The sequence below is a fragment of the Bos indicus x Bos taurus genome, chromosome 10 (genome assembly GCF_003369695.1).
Source record: "Bos indicus x Bos taurus breed Angus x Brahman F1 hybrid chromosome 10, Bos_hybrid_MaternalHap_v2.0, whole genome shotgun sequence".
Classification (NCBI taxonomy): domain Eukaryota; kingdom Metazoa; phylum Chordata; class Mammalia; order Artiodactyla; family Bovidae; genus Bos; species Bos indicus x Bos taurus.
Genome location: NC_040085.1, coordinates 531,013 through 554,057, shown reverse-complemented (window position 1 = coordinate 554,057; position 23,045 = coordinate 531,013). Strand labels below are relative to the sequence as shown.

Below are 23,045 nucleotides of genomic sequence, written 5' to 3'. Positions count from 1 at the left end.
CCCTTCAGTGTGGGAGGTTCTCTTTGGATTTAATTCATCAGCCTCTGAGATGAGGAAACCCTGTGCTGCCACATGCATCTCACTGCTCAGCCAAGCAGTAAGATGAAATCCCTTCCCTGTCTCCTGCCCAGCCTGATGCTCTCTCGAGGGGGCCACCTGGACAAGACACCTTGGGAGAAAAATTCAAAATGATTTTCAAGTATCTGGGCTTGGTTCTTAGGGATTCATACACAGCTGTTTAACTATGGCAGTAAAGTCAGAAATCACGAGTAAATGGGAATCAGCTTTTGAAGAGGCCTACCTCAGCTATATTAAGCTGAACTCAGCCGGAAAAGCTTATATGCACTCCTGCAATGGCCATTTGGTTTTGGCTGTCCAATCTTTATGGCTCCTTCCTCTCAACTAACCGTCACACCCCCAATATCCAAAAGTAGTCCAGTTGAGATGATAAATCTGAACAATTCAAAGTATAAGAAAGATAGTCTTAATGCATGTGTTAAACTGGCCTGCCGCTCCTGTGGAGTTGGAGAAGATTATGGAGAATGATAAATGGTCTTAGGACACCAATTCACATTAGAGGTACCACACTGACCAGACTTTAAAAGCTTCTAAATCTCAGACAGGCCTATAGTTAATCCAAACAAAAAAATAGTTACTGCTTACACTTATTAGTATTAACTTCCTTTTCATAATTTACTGGAACTGGGGGGGAAAAAAGTATAACAAAATGTATACAGTTTAGTAATTGTACAAAACATCAGTTTAGCAAGATGATATGTGTTACAGTCACCAAAATGAGGACCCAAAATATTTTTCACTGCCACTTCCATAAAAAATTCAGATAAATAAGAAGTCACTGGATGAAAAGTCACAACAGAAACAATTTAAACTTTTATATAACAACAGAAAATGTCAGTCTTCCCCAGCAATAAAGCAGACACCACCATTCAGGCTCTCCATGCTGCCATGGCATGACTGGAATGGTTCTCACAGTCCATCTTCTGCATGAGCCTCCAGCCTTCCAGGACCAACACTTGAAGCATTTGATGTAATACAAAATAAGGAGTTCTTTATTATTTATACAAAAGTTACATTAAAAAAAATTAAGATTCAACAACTCTGCTGACCCCCTGAGGAAGCTTTTTTGGGTCCATCAAATAGCCCTGTGTGAACCTTTCAGCCACCAACCTCCTGGCCACAGGACAAGGGACACTCCCTTCAAGGCCATTCATGCGGTGCCTTCACTGGCTCTGAAAGAGGACTCTCCCCTTCATTAGGCTCAACAAGCAAGCCAGGGTTTCCTGGACAACATTAAAGAATACTGTCTGCTCTGGCCCAAGCTGAGAGTATTTTACCAGAATATCAGTTGATTTTTATTTATTTCTTGAACACTTTCAATAAACTCCTAGCACAAGAAACTTTATTACAACATATACAGATCTGGTACAGTTCTTTACAAAAACTACCTAGATTTTTCAGCTAAATAAATTTGTCTCTTAAGAAATTTAAGTTGGCTTCAAGAAATGGTAAATTTCTTCCAAACCTGTCCTTTTCCACCCTCTGAGTTCTGAGAGAGGTCACAGACTTGTATTTCATTGATAAATAGTCACCTTTGTCTAAGCAATATTAAGAGCTCTTGTATCTTTAATAAAGAGCACAAAACTCTGCTTCTTAAAGCCTTATATACTGAAAGATACGTTATAATCAATCTAGACAAACATTTATATTTAGACAAGTCGTCTCTGAACAAATAGCCTGCAAAAATAAATGCAGTGATTTGTTTTCTTGAAAGAAAACTGTTTAGCACTGCTTAGCACATAATTCTGTAATCTGGGAATAAGAGTAATTCTTCCTTTTAAGAAAGCAGGTCCCTTTCTGAAGAATTATGTTGGCTATTCCCCGAAATCAAAATAGACCAGCACCAAATGAAGTATTAGTTTACAAAAAATAAACTTAGCTCCTATTTCTTAAAGGTCTACAACCCAGACTTAATAAATTAACTATGAAATCAGGAGTTTTGTCAGCTACAATATAATTTAAAAATCCATTTTCAACCCAGGGTTGGGGCCGGGTGGGTGTGGACAGGAGGAGGGTTCAATCTCACACTGATCTCCATGAGTTCCATGAAAAGAAAACAGTTTTTTTTCCAGCTGTATTCTCCTTCAGAAGTGTGCTGTAGATTACCATCTGTGATGCTATAAAGGCATAATATCCATGTCGAGATCTTGCAGAGGACACAGCATGTAAAGCATGTAAACTGTTTTCAGATCTGAGAACTCTGCATGGAAAGAAGAACCTCAATCATTCTGAAAGAGCCAGAAACCAAGCAGTCGTCTCACTGATCATGTCTACTCATTCTCAACACGACATTGCATTGAGTTTTTTAATTCACAGATTTTACGTTAGTCCTTTAGAACCCAACGCCCATTTTTTAGTTCTGAATGGTCAGGCTGTTCAAGCTGCCTTCTTAGTGCAAGTTCCTTGGAGGTCTTGCAAATTTATCTTTGACCTATGGCAGAAAAGCAGATATGCAAAATATCAGGAATGCAAAATGTTAAGCTGGGGCTTATCTGATATACTGCATATTTTAAGCATGGGGAAAATACATCAAACCAATCTGTCAGTCTTACCTGTTGTGAATCATGTGACTTCTGACCAGATGGCCTGCTGCCAGTGCTGCCATCAGAGACAGCTCCCCAGCCATCACCGTGCCGCACACGATTCGGGCCAGCTGCCGCGCATTTTCCCCGGGGTTGTCTCTGCATGCTCCTTGGACGCCTAGCATCTGCAGCCAGGGACAGACACAGCAGGACTCAACCTTCCAGTCATGGCAACAGCTTCCTACTCGATCAACTAAAACGAGGGCAACTAGGTCACCAACTCCATGGACATGAGTTTGAGCAAGCTCCGGGAGATAGAGGACAGGGAAGCCTGGCGTGCTGCAGTCCATGGGGCCGCAGAGTCAGACACGCCTGAGCAACGCAGCAACAGCAACACCGTTAGAACAGAACCAGGCCCCACAGGATGTGCTACGTTTTCAAAATCTCCCAGCCAGCATACGGTGGATACACTACAATGAACCTGACACCTGAGACCTGGCTAGCGGTACACTTATTCACACTGGGTTAGACGGGTGGGAAATGAATGGACACACTGGCTAAAATGAGAGGAGAGTGATGCGCGGTATCACGTAGCAATACGGAGGACCTCAACGAGTCAGAACCGGGCTCGAGGCGACTGCAGGCGGTGCCCCCACGCGTCTCACCTGCAGGCAGGCCTGCTGAGGCAGCAAGTTGGTCCCCCCGCCCACGGTTCCTATTTCTATAGACGGCATGGTGCAGCTGATATACAGGTCTTCGTTCGTGGGACCGCTTGCTTCCATTAAAGTAATACAGTTCGAACTACCAACATTCTGTGCTGCATCCTGACAAAAAAAATAGAAAGTCAAAATATAAAACTTCTCTTTCTTTAAGCAGCAAAAGACAAGAAAGGTGGCGGCTGGAGCCCTCACCTGTCCACAGGCAATGTAGATGGCAGTTACGATGTTCGCTGCGTGGGCGTTGTAGCCGCCGATGCTCCCAGCCATGGCAGAGCCCACCAGGTTTTTATTAATGTTGACCTCAATCATAGCCTCTGTTGTAGTCTTTAATACCTAGGACACAGAGTTGTGCACATTTTACATCTTCCCCTGAAGATTAGGAATGGGTTACCAGATCTACTCTCAGTGCCTCCAGAACACAAGGGAGTGTGAAGGTTTGGTCTGTGAATGAAGCAGTCATCTTGAACATGAACCATTCACCTGTCTGTTCAAGTTTACTTAGAGTGTAACTATTTCTCTTCCCAATTCTGTAATCCAGTGAAAGATTAACAAAATAAACTAGTCATCCACTCACTTCTCTGACAACCTTGGCTGGAATGACAGCTTCACAGACCACAGACTTTCCTCGTCCCTCTATCCAGTTGATGGCCGCAGGTTTCTTGTCTGTACAATAGTTCCCACTGACTGCCAAAATCTGCATTTCGGGGAAATACTCCTGAAGTTTGGAAAGTGCTTTCTCTGTACCCTATTAGCCAAAGAAAGAAAACAACAAGAAAAACTACATTAAAACACACAAAATTATTTATGAATCGGAGGCTTTTTTTGTATCTAATAATACTAACACTTCTAAATACAATAACTGTAATAATCTTTTCCTAATATGTTTTTTATATGAAAATGAATCTCTTCATAGTCATTGATGAATCGTATGATGAGGATATAATAAGGATATAATACTATATTCGTGTCACTGGGGAGTGAGGACCCCAATCCATGACCAATGTGTCATAAATCCCCTCTTCTAGTTATTAAATTGTTACCTACAAGCCCAAGTTACCAAAGCCAGTAAAGAGAACTCAAACATTCAAGTAAATCTTGTAAATGGAATGTCATTAGGATTTACACAGAATATAACAAGACTTCCAAGGACTTCTAATCAAGTTAGATCAATTAACTCACACTTAAAAAACCCAATTTAAAAAAATTTGGAATTAAAAAAAATGTTTTTTTACCTGTGGTAAAATACACTTTACAGAATTTACCGTCTTGACTATTTTCTAGTGCATAGTTCAGTATTGTTAAGAACTTTCGCATTGCTGTGTCAGCAATCTCCACAAATCATGCCCGTTAAACACCTCCTCATTCCCCACACCCCCTGGCAACCACCCTTCTTTCTGCTCCTATGGATTTAACTAACCGAGCTAACTCTTCAGGGGGAATCATGTAGTACTTCTTTTTATGTGACCAGACTCTTTCACTTAGTACATGAACCTCAAGGCTCGTGCACATTTAGCATGTGGCATGCTTTCTTTTGGGGGCTTCCCTGGTGGCTCAGATGGTAAAGCATCTGCCTGCAATGCAGGAGACCCGGGTCTGACCCCTGGGTCGGGAAGATCCCCTGGAGAAGGCAATGGCACCCCACTCCAGTACTCTCGCCTGGAGAATCCCATGGATGGAGGAGCCAGGCAGGCTATAGTCCGTGGGGTTCCAAAGAGTCGGACACAACTGAGCGACTTCACTTTCTTTTCTTTCTTTCTTTCTGCTTTCTTTTTAGGACTGAACACCATTCCACTGTATGTACATCCCACACTTTATCTGTGGGTGGACACGTGGGCTTCTTTTAGCGGCTGTGAACGCTGCTATGAACGTGGCTCTACCAACATCTTTTTGAGACTGTTTTCGGTTCTTTTGGGTGTCTACCCAAAAGTGGAATTGCTGGGTCAAAGTAATCCTATTTCTAATTTTTTCTTCAGGAACTGCTATTTACTGGAACTTTTTAAAGCATATGTATTTAGTCACTATACTCTCTTTCTGAATAGTCCTTATAACTGGGAAAGCATAATTAGCCTGACTAGTTGACTTTAAAATTTTACATTTCTATCTGATAAATAACAAATATTAGTAGAAAAAAGATGAGCTATACACAGTCTTCTTATAAGGAGATAATTAAAGGAACTACACAGACATGAACCTGGCTTCTTAAATGTGTGTTTTGAAGTCTCTAGAAGAAGTCAGCTTTCAGGATTACAGGACAAAGTTCTGAAGCACTAATCCCCAGATTCCTCCCAGCCCTTCAGTGTAGACCCGGAGCATGCCGAATGCTAACTCTAGATTAAATATCCCAAATATGAACAATACCAACCAACAAATGCCTGATTTATATAACATGACCTACATGTATCAATATTGACCTTTCAATAAAAATCTTTCAATCAATTAACTCCTTGAGTAGTATGTGCACAGGGTGTAAAATTCAAAAATATAGGAGGGCATACAGAGTGAGTCTGCTCCCCTCTTCAGGGATAATCACTCCAGCAAATTCTGTTACAGTCCATCCATGCTCACCTTTGAAATCATGTTCATCCCCATGGCATCACCTGACCTGGACTGAAAACGGATGTAAAGGTTGCGTCCGGCCACACTCATATGCAGTTTCTGTAGACGTGCAAACCTTTAAACAAAAGAAGCAAAGACTTTTTTTTTTTTTAAGAAAATGGACATTATCCTAAAGTCTAGCTTATTTGGTTCATTTTATACTTAAGAGAAAACTCATGGAGACTACATATTAAAAGTATTTTTTCTTTAATTAAATATTCTATTAGAATACTGCTTCAGCTGTATCTCATTCTTACATGTTGCAAGAAGGAAGGGATACAGAAAGTCATTTGATGACAAACTTTAAAAGGTCATATAAAAACAAGCATAAAAACTTGAACTATACTGGCGTTATCATTTGTATTGACTATCCTTATCAATTTAATTTTCTGTAGTCAAAGTACATCTACTATACTAATTTATTTACCTCTATCCTGCTTGGAAAATCTTTTTCTCAGGCAATCCTGCCCTAGGGCAATTTTAGATCAAAACTGTTCTAGGGCAAAGTAATAGCCTAATCAAAATGAGCCTTCTAAATCCAACATACAAACTTACTAGCTCGCACTATTTTTTCTTTTTTTTTTAAATTTTATTTTATTTTTAAACTTTACATAATTGTATTAGTTTTGAACTACCTCTATGTAGCTATTCACTGAAATCAATATTCTGCTCTGCCCACCCCATCCCACCCCCACCCACTCCATCCCAACCAAGAATTAACATCACTATTCTGAAAGCATGGATTTAAAATTGATGTTTTGTTACATCATCTTAAGAAGGCAATATGTTTAGTTATATTTCGTCATCCTAGGTATGGCGCTGGTTCTGAAATAAATGTGAATGCACATATAAGCCCCCACGCCCACCCCCACACACACCTGCTGGTGCTGTCGAAGGCTTCCTTTATCACTGTGAACCCTTCAGGCGTCTCAAGCCAGGCCTTCACTTCTGCAGAGTCACAAGCACGGGGAAAACGCACCACTGGGCCACGAGTCATCCCGTCTGCAAGGACTCGGCTGCTGGCACCTCCACCAAGCTATCCAGAGGGTGTGACAAGAGCAGACATTAATCCTGAAAAAAATTCTGCTTGTCCCAAAAGGTCTCCTTGACTGTTCCCAAATCTCATCTCACCGCCTAGAGTATCTTGACAGGCAGACACATAAATGCCCACTTACGCCTATTGCTCTGCAGCCTCTATTAGTGCTGGCCACAAGACAGCCTTCTGTTGTTGCCATTGGAACCTGAAATTCTTTTCCATCCAAGCACAGAGGTCCTGCCACTCCAACAGGGATGGGCATATATCCAATAACGTTCTCACAGCAAGCTCCCATCACCTAAAAGGTAAAGTCAGGCACCAAGTGAAAATCTATATACCAAATACCCAGCCCCTGTCATTCCTTCAAACTTAATCCTTTAGTGTATTATTTTCAACCAGTTTTTTTATTTACTCTTTAAAAAGTCTTGAAAACACTAAACTCTTGAGTAATGACTGTAAATAACAGGGAAAGTATTTTTGAATTTTGATGACCTATACCATAAGTAGAATACAAAATTACAGTAAAATGAATTCAAAAGGAAAATGTTTTATAAAAGTATGAAAGTTTAAAAGACGAATCAAGAAGAAGACTGAAAGACTAAAGCTATAAAGAAAACCTGCTTGAATACAGAAAATAACATACCAAGGAGTAATTATAGTCCCTGTAAGGTAGATACTGGAGAGAAGAAGGCTCTGGAAGTTTTTTGGAAAGTAGCTGTCGGCGAATAGATACACCTCGCTCATGGGTTTCCATCAGAGTTTCCAATTTGTAAGCTGGGATATGCTTTGCATTGACCAACTGGATGATCTCAGCATCACTAAGGAATTTTGCACCTTTCTAAAGAAATGGAAAAAAAAAAATGGAAGGGGGTTGATAGAGGGAAATAAAAATAGACTTGAAGAATCATACTTCATACTATTAATAAATAGACCATGTTATACAAACAGTGCTCTCTGCAGAACTAAAATACAAGTACTTTGAGAACCCAAAGGAATTTGAAGTTCTAAAGGAGGAGATGATTTGAGTAGAAATGAGAACATCAAAATAAAAATTCTTTATAAAAATGCAAAGCTAAACAAAATGTTAAGCCAAAACCCTAAATTTTGCAAGTGACATACATAGGGGGAAAAAATTTCATAATTAAGATTCTGACACCCACCCTGTAAGTTTTGTATGTAGCATGGCAGTTGAGACACTGGTACACGTATTAATAAGAATGAGGGAAAGTGATAAAACCTACTCTCACTCATATGCACATACATTTGGAATGAATCAGCGTAAGCAGACAGGAATGGAACATAACAGTCATGCTAAACCCCTAAGTCAAACAGGGATTGTCAGCAGGACATCCTGTTGAAACATCAGAAAGAAAACAAGCCTCCTCAGGAGCATCAAGCTTACTTTAAAAACTCAAAAAGCCCCTCAAACCTCTCTTCTTTCTCTGAAATTCATTTCTGTGTAGAAGTGCTCCTAGGCCTTAACACACATACAATACAGTAGCTGCTCCTCTCTCTATCAAACGGCAGTAGAAAGCGCACCGAGTCTTGAGTCGGTAAGGCCTGGACTCCTGAGCCCAGCTTTAGCGTTTTCTGTTTTACTTTGGGACATACTTAATTAACCCTCCTAGAGCCAACATTTTCTCATCTGAAAAATGGAGAAAATTATACCTATCTTACAAGGTTGCAGGGAATAAATAATAAGACCAGGACCTGTAAACCATGAAACACTGTGCTGAGAACTTACAGGTACTCAGAAGCTGTAACTTCCTTCCTACCTTTAATAAAAAACTCCTTTTCTTAAGAAAGATACCAACTTGAGTCTGCTTTCTCACCTCTGCATTCTCAAGAATCTGCAGACACTCTTCATTAGGCCGAGGCTCCACAGGGAGTTCCATTTCAGGCTCCTGTGTCTCTAGTTCCAGCGAAGTACCGAGTAAGGAGGAGTTCCCCACCACGAATGTGGCTTTGTGTGAGGTGTCATTTTCTGCCAGTAAGGGTTTTATAACCTCAACTGTTCAAGAGATCAAAAGAAATCTCAGACACTGAATTTGTGCTTTAAAAAAGACTCAACTTCTTGACAAATCAACATTGGAAGAACGGAAAATGAAGAGAATAAGAAATCACCTTTTCTTTCTCTGTTTTTCCTGGTCTCCTCCTCCATTGCATGGAATTTCTGGTCATTTCTGACCAGTACAGGGTCACGTCTACAACAATCGTCTGTGATTTTCTTTTGGGTCACTACAGGAGATGTGATAGGATTTTTTAACGAGAGTGTAGATTCTGTCTCTGCTTGTTCAAAGAAGATGTACTTGACAGCCAGAAGGAGAGCTAAACTTAGGGTAATAACTTGTTCAATATCCATGCTGATCATTCTAAATAGAAGAAAGCAAATGAAAATGTTATTACTCAGAAATAAAAAAGGCATAACCTAAACTCAGAAGCACAGAGTGCCATGATTCAAAGTAGGGCTCAGGGAACTTACTTAGAGAGATAAAATTGCCAGAGGGAAACACTCGGTTCAATTCTCTTGGACACATTTTCATCCAGTCCTAAAGAGACCTTAGAATTGTCTGCTGTGCTGTTTTGAGGAGAAGGATCAGCTATCCAGCGACTGTGAGCGTGAACAAGAACCAAGCCTAGAGACTGAAATAAAAGTTTAAAAATCATGTACCCTCTACATATCAATGGAGCCTAAACTCACATTTTGCAAGTGGATAACCGAACACTGTCTTCCTCCCATGCCCTCCCTCACCAGGTAAAGAAAGCCCCAGGCTCGCTACGTGACTGAGCAAAGGGACAACCCCCATGAAAGGCTGAGAACACTGCCCCAAAAGAACAGAGCTGCAAAGAAAGAGAAAGTGGAAGGATTTGAAAAATCTATTTAGGGCAGAGAGAAGACCAGAGATCTCATAAGGAATGAGGAAAAAGATAAGAGCGGGGGAAAAAAGGAAGAGGAATATCCATGCAAGAGCCAAAAGTTGTAGAAAGACAAGAAGGGGAAAAAAAAAACTGAAAAGCAGAATATGATATTGGAACCAAAGATAATGAAAAGAAATCATGTAATTACCATAATCATCTTAACCCTCTGAGTAACAGGATTTGGCTTATTTTCTTCTTCTTCTAAGACTCGGGCAAAATGGCTGAGCTGCCAGATTGGACGGCCCTCGCGGCTTTCCCGAGAAAGCTACAAAGGAAGTCAGTGTTACGTTAGGAGGTGCCGATTGTCTTTAGGTGAACTAACGTAATGAGAAATCTTCTTCTTCTACTAGTGCCATAAATAAGAACAGCTCTTACCTCCAGAACCAAGGACACACAAGCTGGGAAGAAAGTCATGAACACAAAGTAGTTGGCGAGAACCGACATGCAGCCAAAGCAGCACATGATTTCGAGCTGACGCACCCCTGGTTAGAGAAAAATGAAAAACGTGAACCAGGGAGTAAGTAGCATGTATATTTCTGCGGCTGCCTGCATCACAAGGCTCTTCCTATAGGTAGACAAATACGTGACAGTATTGGCATACTAAGCCCTTTGCCATCTACTGGAAAAGGAAGCCAGGAGCTCAGAAGTGCTGTGAAGCCCGAGTGCAAGAGGGACAGCTCCCTTGAGGGCAGAGACCCTGCCTCCTCCCATGTCCCCAAAGTCACAGTGCCAGGCACGGCAGTGCTTAATGCCATCCGATCACCTCCTTGTATCAAACGGCAGTACTCTGTTTTGAGATAGGATAGATATCAGGGACAGAACTCTAATGGGGCAAATGCCTTCCACCAGGTTATCCCACTAGTCCAATCCCATTCATCACCACAGAAGCAATTCACCTGCGGACCAAGGACTTTTTGTAAAACACACTGCCTGTTATATCATTCTTGATATAGTATCATAATAAATATTTTATGTGCACTACTCAACTGTCATTTCAATATAACCTCTGTGGTATCTATTGACAGTCTTAAAATTTCAGTTCATTTCATTGATCTCTTTGAAAAATGATGTAACACAGAAAGGCAACCCAACATCCAAAATTAACAAATGTTTCAGGTGTCATTTGGTAATCTCAAATAGAAGGGAACAGAGCTAGGAAGAGATTAGATTATCAAATCCTACTCCCTCGCTATACAAATAAATTTGAATATAAAACATATTTGACATTATTCATATTAAAAATAAAAATGTTTTGAAAACATATAAAAATTGATTACCTTCTCCCATAAAAACTGCTAACTAGAGTAATACAAAACTTAAAAAAATTCAACATTGGATTTTATTTTCTGAATTGTATTAGATCATTGGACTAAATGAAAGAAAAAAGCATATTCTGTATTTCCTAAAAATTCTATAGCTATTACTCTCTGAGACAGAAATTCAAGAGAATGCAAAATTACAATGCCAAAAGCATTATGAACAACTACATTTAAATAGTAGCCAAACAGGATCTTTTCAAACTGGAGACTATCAAAACCGTGCTTGCCCAACGCTCTAAGCCCCGCTACCCGCGCTTCCGCTCTGTGCAGCCATCAGCTGCCCGCGCTTCCGCTCTGTGTAGCCACTGCTGCCACACGCCCTTCGGCCATTCTTCCTCACTCTGGCCCAGGGCACAGTTTCTTTGTGCCACTTTGTTGCTACATGGGGACAGCACTATATACTTCCAAGAAGTACAGAGTTTTTTCTTTTTTACTGGCTTTCGCAAGCGTTTGTTCCTTGTTGCTGCTGCTGCTGCTAAGTCGCTTCAGTCGTGTCAGACTCTGTGTGACCTCATAGACGGCAGCCCACCAGGCTCCCCCGGTCCCTGGGATTCTCCAGGCAAGAACACTGGAGCGGGTTGCCATTTCCTTAAGTATTAAATCTGTCCTTTTATTCTACTCTAAGCCAAATCACTGATTTTCCCATTTCTGTATGGCTGTAAATGCCTCCTTGCTGGCTTTTCCAACATCAAATTGAATCACTTCCTTTATCCATGTGCCTTATCCTGACCAAAGTCATCGCCCTATTTCCCATATCAGTTTCCATTGCTTTCCACATTCCCAGATAATCCTCTCATCTTCTTATATACTGTTCTTCTTGACTAAAATCACATAGTTATATTTTCACCTGGTCAAAAATGCTTTCTTGACTGTGGTGGCAGTTATATGACTACATCTTTGTCAAAACTTAAAACTGTACCCCAAAAAAGTAAATTTTAAGAAATACACATTTTAAAACTTAAAAAATATTCTTTGCTGAATAAGTTTTGAGTAAGTTCTGATAGATTAAATAACTGAATAAATAGAAGTTAGAAGAAACATTATATATACTTATACACAATCTAGTGAACAGATCTCAACTAATAATGACAACTAACTCTTAAAAGTTGATTTACTTCTGAAAGAATCAAATCCCTTACTGAGGACACCAAGGCACCAGGAAATACACTAGAAGAGCAGTTAGCCAAGTGTGGCCCTCATGAGAGGGCCATGAAGTCTAGTCTCAATAATTAGGAAACCTTGACAACAGCATGATATATTTTTTCTGGCAAATTTCCACGAGGCCACAATTTCTGTCCTATATAATGGAGTCCTATGTTTGATGTTTAACATCTAGTTCTCTACTATCCAGTTAAGGATGAATAAACATATATTTTAGGGTCAATGCTGGCTCAGTGCTAAGACATACTGCATACTGATTAAATCTTCCTAACCACTCTGTTAGGTGGACCCAACTCAGATCTGTCCAACTCCCAACTTTTGCACTGTCTCCTACATGATAGTTAACAGAAGGAACTGACTCATTCAGTCAGTCCAGACGATATCAGGGGCTGGAAGATGGCTTTCTAAATGAGCCTAGAGTCCAATCTTGGTTAAAAACCAGACAAAAACATCTTAAAGTCATCAAAAAAGTGGAGCACCAGAGAAGATGATGAGATAGTAAGAGTGAAAATAAATCAGTAACCTGCTCAGCTTTCACTAAAGCAGACAGACAAAAGGTCAGATCAGATATACCTACATGTTCATACAATTAAAATTTTAAAAATTTTTGTAATGTCAGACTTTTAAAAGTCAGACTTTAACTAACATAATGTGTTCCTCTCTCTCTTCTACAAATTAATTTTAAAGTATATTAAAAATTGTTTGCAAACCTGACATGGTACCAACTCCAATCACAAGACATTCTACAAGAGCATCCAGGGTGAAGGTGGGACCTAAAATCGCCATCCCACGAGCAATGTTCTCCCTCACTTCATCCTGAAACAGACAAACAGAGCAAATGAGGAGAAGGCAGGAAATCATTTTAAGAACTTTTGGAGCATCCCAGGGCTTTTACTAAATCGAATATACTATATGAAGAATAAAATACACAATATGATAAGACTAACAGGCATTCCAGATATAAAGGACACTAACAATATAAAGGTCTAAAAAAAGAATATGCACACTTCCCTGCGTTCCCCACCCACCGACTGAGTTATTTCTTAGGAAGATTCCTGTGAGGTGGTATATGAGTCCTGCCATGTAAATCCCACATAAACCCCTACATCATTTTATATTTTGGCTACCACTCACTGACACAAGTTCTTAGTTTCAAATTTTTTGAGATTATGTTAGTATTATGAAACTTAAATATCCTTGTCAAAATGCTCAAATGATCATAAATATACATCAAATACATGCTCAGGGCAGAAGTACATGATATTTTATACTCAGTATTACTAAAAATGTTACATTCTTTCAAGTGACTAATGAACACCAAGATGAAACGTTTGATGAAATAATGCTAGTGTTAATTCAAGGGGTTTAGAAATCAATCTACCCTGAGATTCTTCCCTTAGATCCTGTCTGTGCGCTAATGCGTTTCAATAGGTAGATACTGTAATTTATGCAAAAGACATAATACCTTACGTTCTGAAACCTTCAAAAAAGAAAATGGAGAAAATTCCAAATTTTAGAAGCTGTGGAATTACAATTGAGTTGGCAGAAAAATGGGACAGTTCCTAGGGTACCTAAGACCAGTCTTAAGACTGGACAAAATTATATGCAATTCCTGAATCATGGACTAAGAAGAAGCTCTATTAATCTTTCCTATTAATGTAAACAACCTGAGAGAAAAGAATACCACATACATTCATGTCTCATTAATAATACCTGTGAGTTAGAACTGAGGGCGAACTTGGCTAGCGCACTTGCTCTAGAAAGGTCGACCAGCAGCAGGAAAAAGGGCAAAGCTTCACTGGGGGGAAAAAACAACATGATCAGGTATATTTAACAAAAGAGAAATACCAGTAAAAATCCCTTCCTAAAACAAAACTTTGCCCTGGTGTACCTTTTACAGACCAAGACGTATACCCTATACCCCTCTGACAACCTCAAAGCTAAATTTATTAGCCAAACTATTTAAGAAGATTTTCAGTGTTTAAAAATGTAAATACACAGAAACACCTTTGGATAATTTTAGAGCAAAACAGCATCATTAGTAAAAGAAAAAAATGCATTCTTGTGTATTAGTATGGGGGCAAACAGTGGAATACAGGTATCCCCCACTTTTCAAAAGCTCACTTTATGCCACTTCACTTTTAAGAAAGACTTACATAGTACTCATTTTTGCTTAACCAAAAGAAATCCAAAGAGGGTTTTCACTCTTACAAAAAAAGGTGAAAAGTGAAAATAGCACCTAGTGCTTGTTTTGAGGGAGCTGATGCAGAGGCCGTGGGCACCTGGAGCAGAGTGGCACTGCCCAGGGGCTGTGGTCAGCATCTCGGCACCAAGCTGCCACGGCTCTGAAGCACACCTGCGCTGCATCTCGGCTTACTGCGTGCCTCCAGAGCTTCCCCATGGCTCAATGGCAAAGAATGCACCCGCTATGCAGGAGACCTGGGTTCAATCCTGGGTGGGGAAGATCCCCTGGAGGGAGAAATGGAAACCCACTCCAGTATTCCTGCCTGGGAATTCCCATGGTCAGGGGAGCCTGGAGGGCTACAGTCCACAGGGTCACAAAGAGTCGAACATGACTGAGTTCAAAGAGACACTGTGTGCCTCCATTAGGAAGATGTGTTCTAAGGTGACTGCTTCTTCACTTACAAAAGGTTTCATAGGAGAGCTGTATTTTCAGGTAGTAGGGAAAACCAGTGTACTGTATATAATTCTTTTCTGATTAATTAAAATACTATCTATGGAAGGATAACTTTTCTGGAGAGTTAAGTTGGCAATAATGACCCTTAAAAGCCCTAAAGACCTACAGGGGCTACTGTTTCACTCCTACAGATGTATCCTAAGAAAATAAGAACAAAAATTTGCTAGGACGACACTTATCACAGTATTGTTATTAATGGAAGAAATTAAATGACCTAAAAAATCCAACTCAGAGGATTAAGTACATAAACTACAATATATTCATATAGGAAAATACTACACAGCTAGCTGTTAAGGACATGCAAAGATGTTTATAACTTCCCATAAGCATAAAAGTTATAAAGCAGTATACAGAGTATCATCTCAGAGGTTTTCTTTAAGCATAAAAAAAGTGGGGAACAAAACACAGCAAAACATTAACAGGTATCAGCTAACTGATTTCGTGAAAAATTTCCCCCTATTTTCCATTAATTTTTGCTAATTTAAATATTACAACGCTTTATAACATGGAGTAGAAAAGTTCTTAACAATATATTTTGGAAGAAAGTATATTTATGCTTTAAATACTTACTTCAAACCTGTCAATTCTTTATCTAAGAAATGAATGACAACTGTACTGAATACGAAACTGGAGAAAATTGTGAAGAGTCCAGCAATACCTATAAATGACAAAATTCAACAAACTGAAAAAATTTCATCCTTATACACACATAATAATATACAGTCCTACAGTATTTTGAAGGAAGTATTATTTTCTCCAGGTTATTAAGGTCTCAAAGAGCAGAACGTCTAACTTGAATGAAAAGAAACTACTGAATAGACGCAGCACACGCTAAGCAACGCACACGCTCCCGCCCATGTGACTTAAACAGGCAAATTCCCACAGGAAATAAAAAAAGCTGATAGCACACAAAAAGGTTCATACATAAAATTATTACCCAAAATATATTTTGATCCAAGTTGGCGTAAATTCTGGAACTGGAAGTAAATATACAATATTGCTATGCATCGTGTTATTGTCAGAATTATGATGTCGCTGCTCAAAACATCCTATCGGGAGAGATAGGAAAGTCCAAATCAAAAATAAGAATTTTTATTTCGTATTGGCATCAGTAGTTTATGTATCATCATGATAATGCAGGCACAAGTAAAATATTAAAATGCAAATAAAATATTAACTCCCAAGTTTTAAACATCCAATGTTTAAGCCAATCATTTTTTACTGTTAAGTCACTTAGGAAAGCTAGATTTCTCAGGTCAAGTCAATTACACTCATTTGTATACCAAAAGCAAAAGGAAAGTATCTGTATAAGTAAATACAAGTAAATATAAGTAAATGAAAATTTGAGGTAAGTTATGAATACTGAAATAAAAATTTTACTCATAAGTTTTTTTGATTACATGGTCTCTAAAAGGAGAAATTTAAAATGTAATTGAGTCAACAATCAGATTAGTCTCACAAACCTCTTCCAACTTCGGACATTCATAATTCCAACCGCAGATCTTATTGTTGCCAGTAAACATGTTCATGGACATCATGCAGATGGTCAGCGTCACTGTCCCCACTATGACTTCCCAGGGATGGGAGGCCACGAAGAGGCCATGCATTCGGAAAAGTCTTGACAGCATTGCAGCTGCAGAGTCCTCGGATCCTGGGAGGAGCACCAAGTATGAACGCTTAATATACAGCTCACTGGATTTTTAGGAAAACACTTTAACCCTGCTTTGAAAACCCTGCTTTTGTATGCAGTGTCTTGTACCTTAAGGATAATACTATTTGGGAGTGTTCCTTGTAATTCTGGGAAATAATTACAAAATTCAAATGACAGGATTCATTACTCTTTTACTTACAATATTTAAATCCTCTATTATTCACTAGCAAACAGCTTAAAAGCAGCTATTTCTTACCACTTGTATGAATTTGAGCATTTAAGATCAAACCAAATAAATATCTCAGCTCCTGATTATTATCTAAGCCAAGGAGGAGAGCAGTCAAGTAGAAAACGCAAGTGAGAAACAACCACTCACGTTCATTTTCTGATTACCCTGACACAAAATGGGTAGAAGCACCGTCCTCACTCTACATTCTAGTTGCGCAAAAGGTAAGCACCAAACCATCTTCTCCGTCAGTGTCCTATAAACCACTATCTTAGTTTATAAAGCTCCTCAAGGGCACGAGTCCATTAGACCTTTCCATCCCATACAACACATAGCATAATGTCACTAGCAAAATGATGTTTATTAACCTTCCTAATGTTGCTGTCACTAGAGGTCTTTCCCCAGACCTTAAGAGTTAATAAAAATGCTGGACCAGTATAAGAATAAGGGGCTGGCTGGCCAAAGCAGACATATGTGGCATTCAAAAATTTCCAACAGAACTTGGGTTATTTTGGTCTAGTGAGTATCATAACTAAGCTTCTCCATGTTTGTTGACTAAGTAATAATAATTTTGATATTCTGATTTTTTAAAAATCTAATATAGTTATTGATCTCTAATATAGGAACTTATAAGCCTTCTTACACTAAAATTAATGCTTTTGATAAACCATATTAACCACCCATTAAAATCAATTAAAAATTAAGATTAAATTTTAGGCCCACTGACTGACAATCAAGATTTCAAATGAATCTTTCATTTAGGCTAATTAAGCAAGTGATTTGTGTATGGAAGAAGAAAATAAAAAAGCATCAAATTAAGGAAAATAAAGGATTAATCTATTTAAAGGATTCGGGAAAAGAAAATTAGAGACACTTAGGAAGCAGAGCAGTTACTAAGCATCACCTCTCACTGCATCACTCAGAGCGCTCTACTCTTTACGCTTTGGCCACAGCAGACCACCAGAGAGAGACGTGGTTTCCAAACTGCAGGTCATAATCCCTTCACTGGATCAATGGGACCATGAACACAAGTTTATGAGTCAGAACAAACATTTTACAATACAAGAAGAAAACAGCAATGGGTTAGACATGTGGTATGGGTAGGTATTATTTCCTGAAACACTATGTTTCATGAAATGATAGATATGAGTGTATGTCCTGGCTTCTGACATAACATGTATTTCTTAATGTGGGTCTCAATTTCAAAGGCTGGCAGGCACTGAGATATGTGGCATGCATCTGCCTGTGTCTCTTCAGGTTTTCAACCTTCCTCCCTGAGTTCTAGTCCTCATTTCATCCTCCAGTGCCTTGCACTCATGTATCTTAATAGCACTTGCTTGAGAAATACCTGCTACTTAAAAATAAATTCTTAAGCTACAACAGCATGCATGTTATTGACACATCTTGAACCTGATCTAAAGATGACTTTTTTAAAGGCCTCCTTAGCAGCAGCAGCAGGGTATGGATAGAATTCCCCCCTCTTCAAGGGCCCCAGTTCTCTGCATTCAGAGAACATATTAAGGAGGAGGAGGGGGTGGGGGGAAAAGTTATATTTTCTATACTATCCTGGAAAATGAACAGTAACAAAAATATCTTTTGTTAAATTAGCAAGGACTTGAAGTACTGGAGAATATTAATCGTATCTTAGATTTGAACTCTACTTCATTTCAACTAAAAACCTCATAAGAGCCTAGATTTTCATGCTGGCCTTCTATCACATAACTTCCTTATATTTAAAAACAAAAACAAAAACCCTGTAAACTAGTCTAATAGCATCAATGTTCCAGAAGATGAATTAACTGAAAATACATTTCAAAATTAGGTCAAAATTTTTAATACTCCTTTCTCCCCAAGCCTTCTCAACTTAGAGTACTCCCTTATTGAGTCAATATATTTTTCACCATCAAAAAGTGAATTCAGCAGAATTAAAATCTGAGCTGCTAGCAAGAAGGCACCCCGATTTGATCACAAATAGGTTGAGCATTATTAATCCATAATTATATATTAGGAACATTATGTTTTTCCTCAAAAGCTTCATGGTAACATTGTCAATTCTGGGACATTTCTTTCCTAGGTGTAAAGTCATCTTTGCAACATTCAGGTAAAGACTGACACAGAAGCCCATGAACCATTCCCAAACACAGAGAACCTCACCTATTTGGAAACAAAATGAGTAACCAAATGTATAAGGGTGTGTCAAAAGTCACCATAATTGCACACACATCTCATTTCCCACTAGCAACCTCCCTATATCCCTGTGATTATGCAAAGCATGTACACGTCATGGAATTCAATCCTCCAACTTCATCAGCAGTTGCAAATGGCACCAGCAGGCAATAGGGATGGCTCCTGCAAATTCAAAGTGTTTAGGCCATGCTGCAATAAAAATAAATTTTAGTTTAAAAAAATCAAGTTAGGCAATGTGTGCCTTGCCCAGACAGACAGAAGTATGCTGCAAACATTTCATATATTACTCAAAAGAATGGATAATTTAAATTAAACTGAATCCCCAAACTCTAACCCAATGTGCTACAAAAACCACCTACGGTGGCAAACTGCAGAAAAGGATGCTTTGGCATCCTACTCTAATCCTTTCTCCCTCTCAGTGCTCTTTGTATGCTGTATATTCCAGTACTTGATTATATACTATCTTACACTGTTCTTATATTAATTGCTGTGTATGTTTTGTCTCTTTGAGGGCAGGAACCATGTCTTGTACTGAGTCATTTTTAATTCCAACAGGATTAACATTCTGCTGCTCAACCCAGTATCTTAGGGGGGAGAAAATTCTTGCACTGGAATCAGGAAACCTGGATTCTACACTCAATTCTATGGCATTATGCCTCTTTGTAAATCACATATCTTTTTATTCACTTATAAAGCTAGAGCTCCAAAGTTCCTTAACAAAGGCAAGTATTAAGTGAACCATATGAAACTGCTATTTTTTGTATGGGGAATAATGGTCAAGTTTCAAATATCAACAATTTCATATGGTCAACCTGAACAGCTACTGATACAGATGTGTTTACCTATTCATAGTCTAGATCATACAAGAATAAAAAGAGAACATGAAACATGAGCGCACACACTTCATCTTGAAATGTTCCTGCCACACACACGAAGTTTTCACATGTTAATGATTTGATCTTTGCATATTTTTTAGCCTTCATATTACTGTCAGTGTCTTTACTCCCAAGTTTTATCACAAACTGGAAAGACACTACCACCAAGAAGGCCCTCAAAATCCAGTCCGTCCCCAAAGCACACTCTGAGTCTTCGCTAGATTACCTCTAAATCATAAAGTGTTTCTCGCTGCATGAAGAGAAAAATCAATCCACAAGCAAACAACAACAACAACAAATACACTGTGTGATGCTGAGAAGGCAAGTCTTCAAGCCCTGAACAATTTCAAACGACCACTTAAGATGGAGTACATCAACTTCCTCCCACCGTAAAAACTGACTTCTATTTGTGAATCTCCAAGGTACGTTTCTCCTAGCCAAAATACCAAAACCAAATAATTCAACCTACAGGATTTAGATTAAAGGACATCAGTAATCAACACCAAGGAGAAGACGCCTCTCGCAAAAAGAAGAATCGTTTCAGTCTTTGGGCAAGTCTCTACCTTGGGCTCTCGCATCCTCTCAACTCGCTTCTCCAAGAAATAACCGGATGCATCTATGCAGATCCACAGCTCTGAGCTAGTCAGCAGCATTTATGGAGATCTCATCCGTCACTTTACGGAAAGGTGCTGACGAACAGCAGCGCCAGGGCGTGAACCCAGTAAGAACAGCAAGCATGGGCGTGAACCACGGCCCCGTATAGACTTTTCGCGTCCTTTCCTCGAGCTGCGGGCCGGTCTGCCCCACAACCCCCCAGCATTTATCGAATCAAGGGGACCCCGAGGTCACCCCGCCTGGCACCGTTGTCGCCCCAACGATCACGACTGCGCGGCCAGCACCGCCGGCTTCGGACAGGACCAGCGAACGCGGCGACGCCCCGCCGGTCCATCGACAGCGACCGCAGCCCCGAAGAGGCTGGCCCCCTGTCCGCCCCTTAGGCCTAGCCTGTCCCGCGGCTCCCCGGCATAGATGCGGGCCGCCGCTCGGCCAGCTGCGCTTCAAGGACGTCTCCTCGCAGTCCCCGCCGGACCGAGGCGCCACCCTGGGCAAAGCCTCCCGCTCAGCTCCCCTCCGGATCAGCCGACGGTGTCAGGTGCCCCTTCCCGGCAGGGTCGGACGGAGCTCGAGAACCTCCACCTACACGACCCCAACTATCTCCCACTCACCGCCCTCCTCACCTCCGGATCTCACTAGAGGCCACAGTTCCCGGGAGCCGGCGCTCCACCCGTCTCCAGTCAACGGAGACGCGGAGCGGAAGGAACCTTCGCTCTACGCACGCTCGGCACCGGAGGACACCACGACCAATAAGGAAGGATCGTCCGATCGTCTAGCCAATCATCTGGGGCTGGCTCGGCCTGACGGGCCTACGTCACGAACGGTCGCCTTAACAACCGCCCACAGCTCTCGCTGGTGCTGAGAACCTGCACCGCACCATCTCTCACCATGGCTCCGCCAACCAATAGCGAGTCGAATCCCAGCACTGGGGCCTGCCTATTGGTCATAGAGCCGTGGAGGCGCACTCATGGAAGCTGCCTAGGCGAAGACGATAGGGGATCTGGCGGGTGGAGTGTCCTCCAGTCCAGGATCTGACCTGGGGTCATTTTGGCTGGGAGAGTACTATAGGGAACAGAATAAATGGGGCCTGAAGATAAGCGCAGGGTTGAGAATGAGAATAGAAGGCACAATGTCTTAGTGGATAGAGGAGGAGGGAAGTGGAGGTGGCCCTGAAAACCTAGATATAAAAAAGGGAAGGTGGCAGAAAGGAGAAACTCAGACCTCAAGCTGACCCATTTCCGAAACCTAACCCCACACTTCCCTGTGACATACCCCTTTCTGTAAATAGTGTCAATGGCTTCAGTCACCGGGTCTCTCTCCCCAAACCACTTGCCCCCTCTCCTCTCCCACTCCCCTTCTCTCCCTCCAGCGCCTGGCACCAGTCACAGACCCTCCATTCTCTGAAATGTGCCTGCTTTGTTATGTCTACGCTGCCTCTGACCACTCCCTGCTGCAGGCCTTTATTATCTCTTCGCTGAAATAATGCAATAACCTCTCCTAACCTGTCTCTCCACTTTGGTGTTTCCACCTTCAAATCCTATAATTCCGTTGGTCTGCACCCAAACCATCAAGAGTTGCTCCTTGCCTACTGGATTAAAGAAACTGGCAACCTCAGTATGGCCCTACTCCACATTTCTTGCTTGTGTCTCACTTCTTACCTCAGCCCTGCTGCTGCTGCTGCTGCTGCTAAGTCGCGTCAGTCGTGTCCGACTCTGTGCGACCCCATAGATGGCAGCCCAACAGGCTCCTCTGTCCCTGGAATTCTCTAGGCAAGAATACTGGAGTGGGTTGCCATTTCCTTCACCAGTGCATAAAAGTGAAAAGTCAAAGTGAAGTCGCTCAGTCGTGTCCGACTCTTGGCGACCCCATGGACTGTAGCCTACCAGACTTCTCCGTCCATGGGATTCTCCAGGCAAGAGTACTGGAGTGGGGTGCCATTGCCTTCTCCGACCTCAGCCCTACGTTCAGCCAAAAGAATAACTGACATCTCAGTACTTTTTTACCTTCCCGTTTATGAGCTCTGTGTTCCATCTGGATATGCCTGCTCATTTTAACTGGTGAAATCCTAACTCTCCTTCAAGGACCATTTCATATATCACCTTGTTTCCTAATTCCCTTAAATATACGTCATCTCTTCCTACTTTGAACACCCAAACAGGTCCATATTATATGACCTGTGTTATTATTTTATTATGTGGAAATGTCTTAAGAACACAAATTGCAATCCAATTTCTAAAGCCGTGTATTTTGAAATGCAGTCCGTGATACGTACTATACACTCAGGAGAAGTTTTATTAAACTGTTCTCTTGCTAAATTCTCATGACCCTTATGAAATAGATATTATTTACATTTACAAGGAAAATGAGTTTGTTAAACAACTTACTTTAGATCAAATAGGTAATAATTAGGAAAACTGGGATTTGAACCCAGAGCTAAAACTTAG

The 23,045-nt window shown here is 40.6% G+C and overlaps 1 protein-coding gene across 2 annotated transcripts; it reads right to left on the bottom strand.

Moving 5' to 3' along the window:
* Positions 1–668: 668 nt before the first annotated feature.
* Positions 669–21,338, bottom strand: HMGCR (3-hydroxy-3-methylglutaryl-CoA reductase). 2 transcript variants are annotated; one of them, XM_027552897.1, is made up of 20 exons: positions 21,225–21,338; positions 16,511–16,698; positions 15,985–16,096; positions 15,618–15,705; positions 14,063–14,147; positions 13,060–13,165; positions 10,245–10,351; positions 10,018–10,134; positions 9,433–9,593; positions 9,075–9,322; positions 8,783–8,961; positions 7,594–7,788; positions 7,090–7,248; positions 6,793–6,950; positions 5,885–5,990; positions 3,894–4,064; positions 3,512–3,652; positions 3,266–3,424; positions 2,631–2,785; positions 669–2,509 (listed from the first exon to the last, which is right to left on the bottom strand). In XM_027552897.1, exons 2-20 carry the CDS (start codon positions 16,673–16,675, stop codon positions 2,455–2,457), a joined length of 2,667 nt encoding a protein of 888 aa, XP_027408698.1. In that variant the 5' UTR covers positions 16,676–16,698; positions 21,225–21,338; the 3' UTR covers positions 669–2,454. The 2 variants fall into 2 exon arrangements, with proteins under 2 accessions (XP_027408698.1, XP_027408699.1); XM_027552898.1 differs by lacking the exon at positions 21,225–21,338 and adding an exon at positions 17,829–17,926.
* Between the last annotated feature and the right edge of the window lie 1,707 nt (positions 21,339–23,045).

Coding starts and splice junctions, on each gene's coding strand:
- HMGCR (XM_027552897.1), bottom strand. CDS start 16,675: ATGCTGTCAAGACTTTTCCGAATGCATGGCCTCTTCGTGGCCTCCCAT. Junction 9,594..10,017: donor AGAGGGTTAAGATGATTATG/GTAATTACATGA, acceptor CTTTTATTTCAG/TCTCTAGGCTTGGTTCTTGT. Junction 7,249..7,593: donor GGGACTATAATTACTCCTTG/GTATGTTATTTT, acceptor TTTACCTTTTAG/GTGATGGGAGCTTGCTGTGA.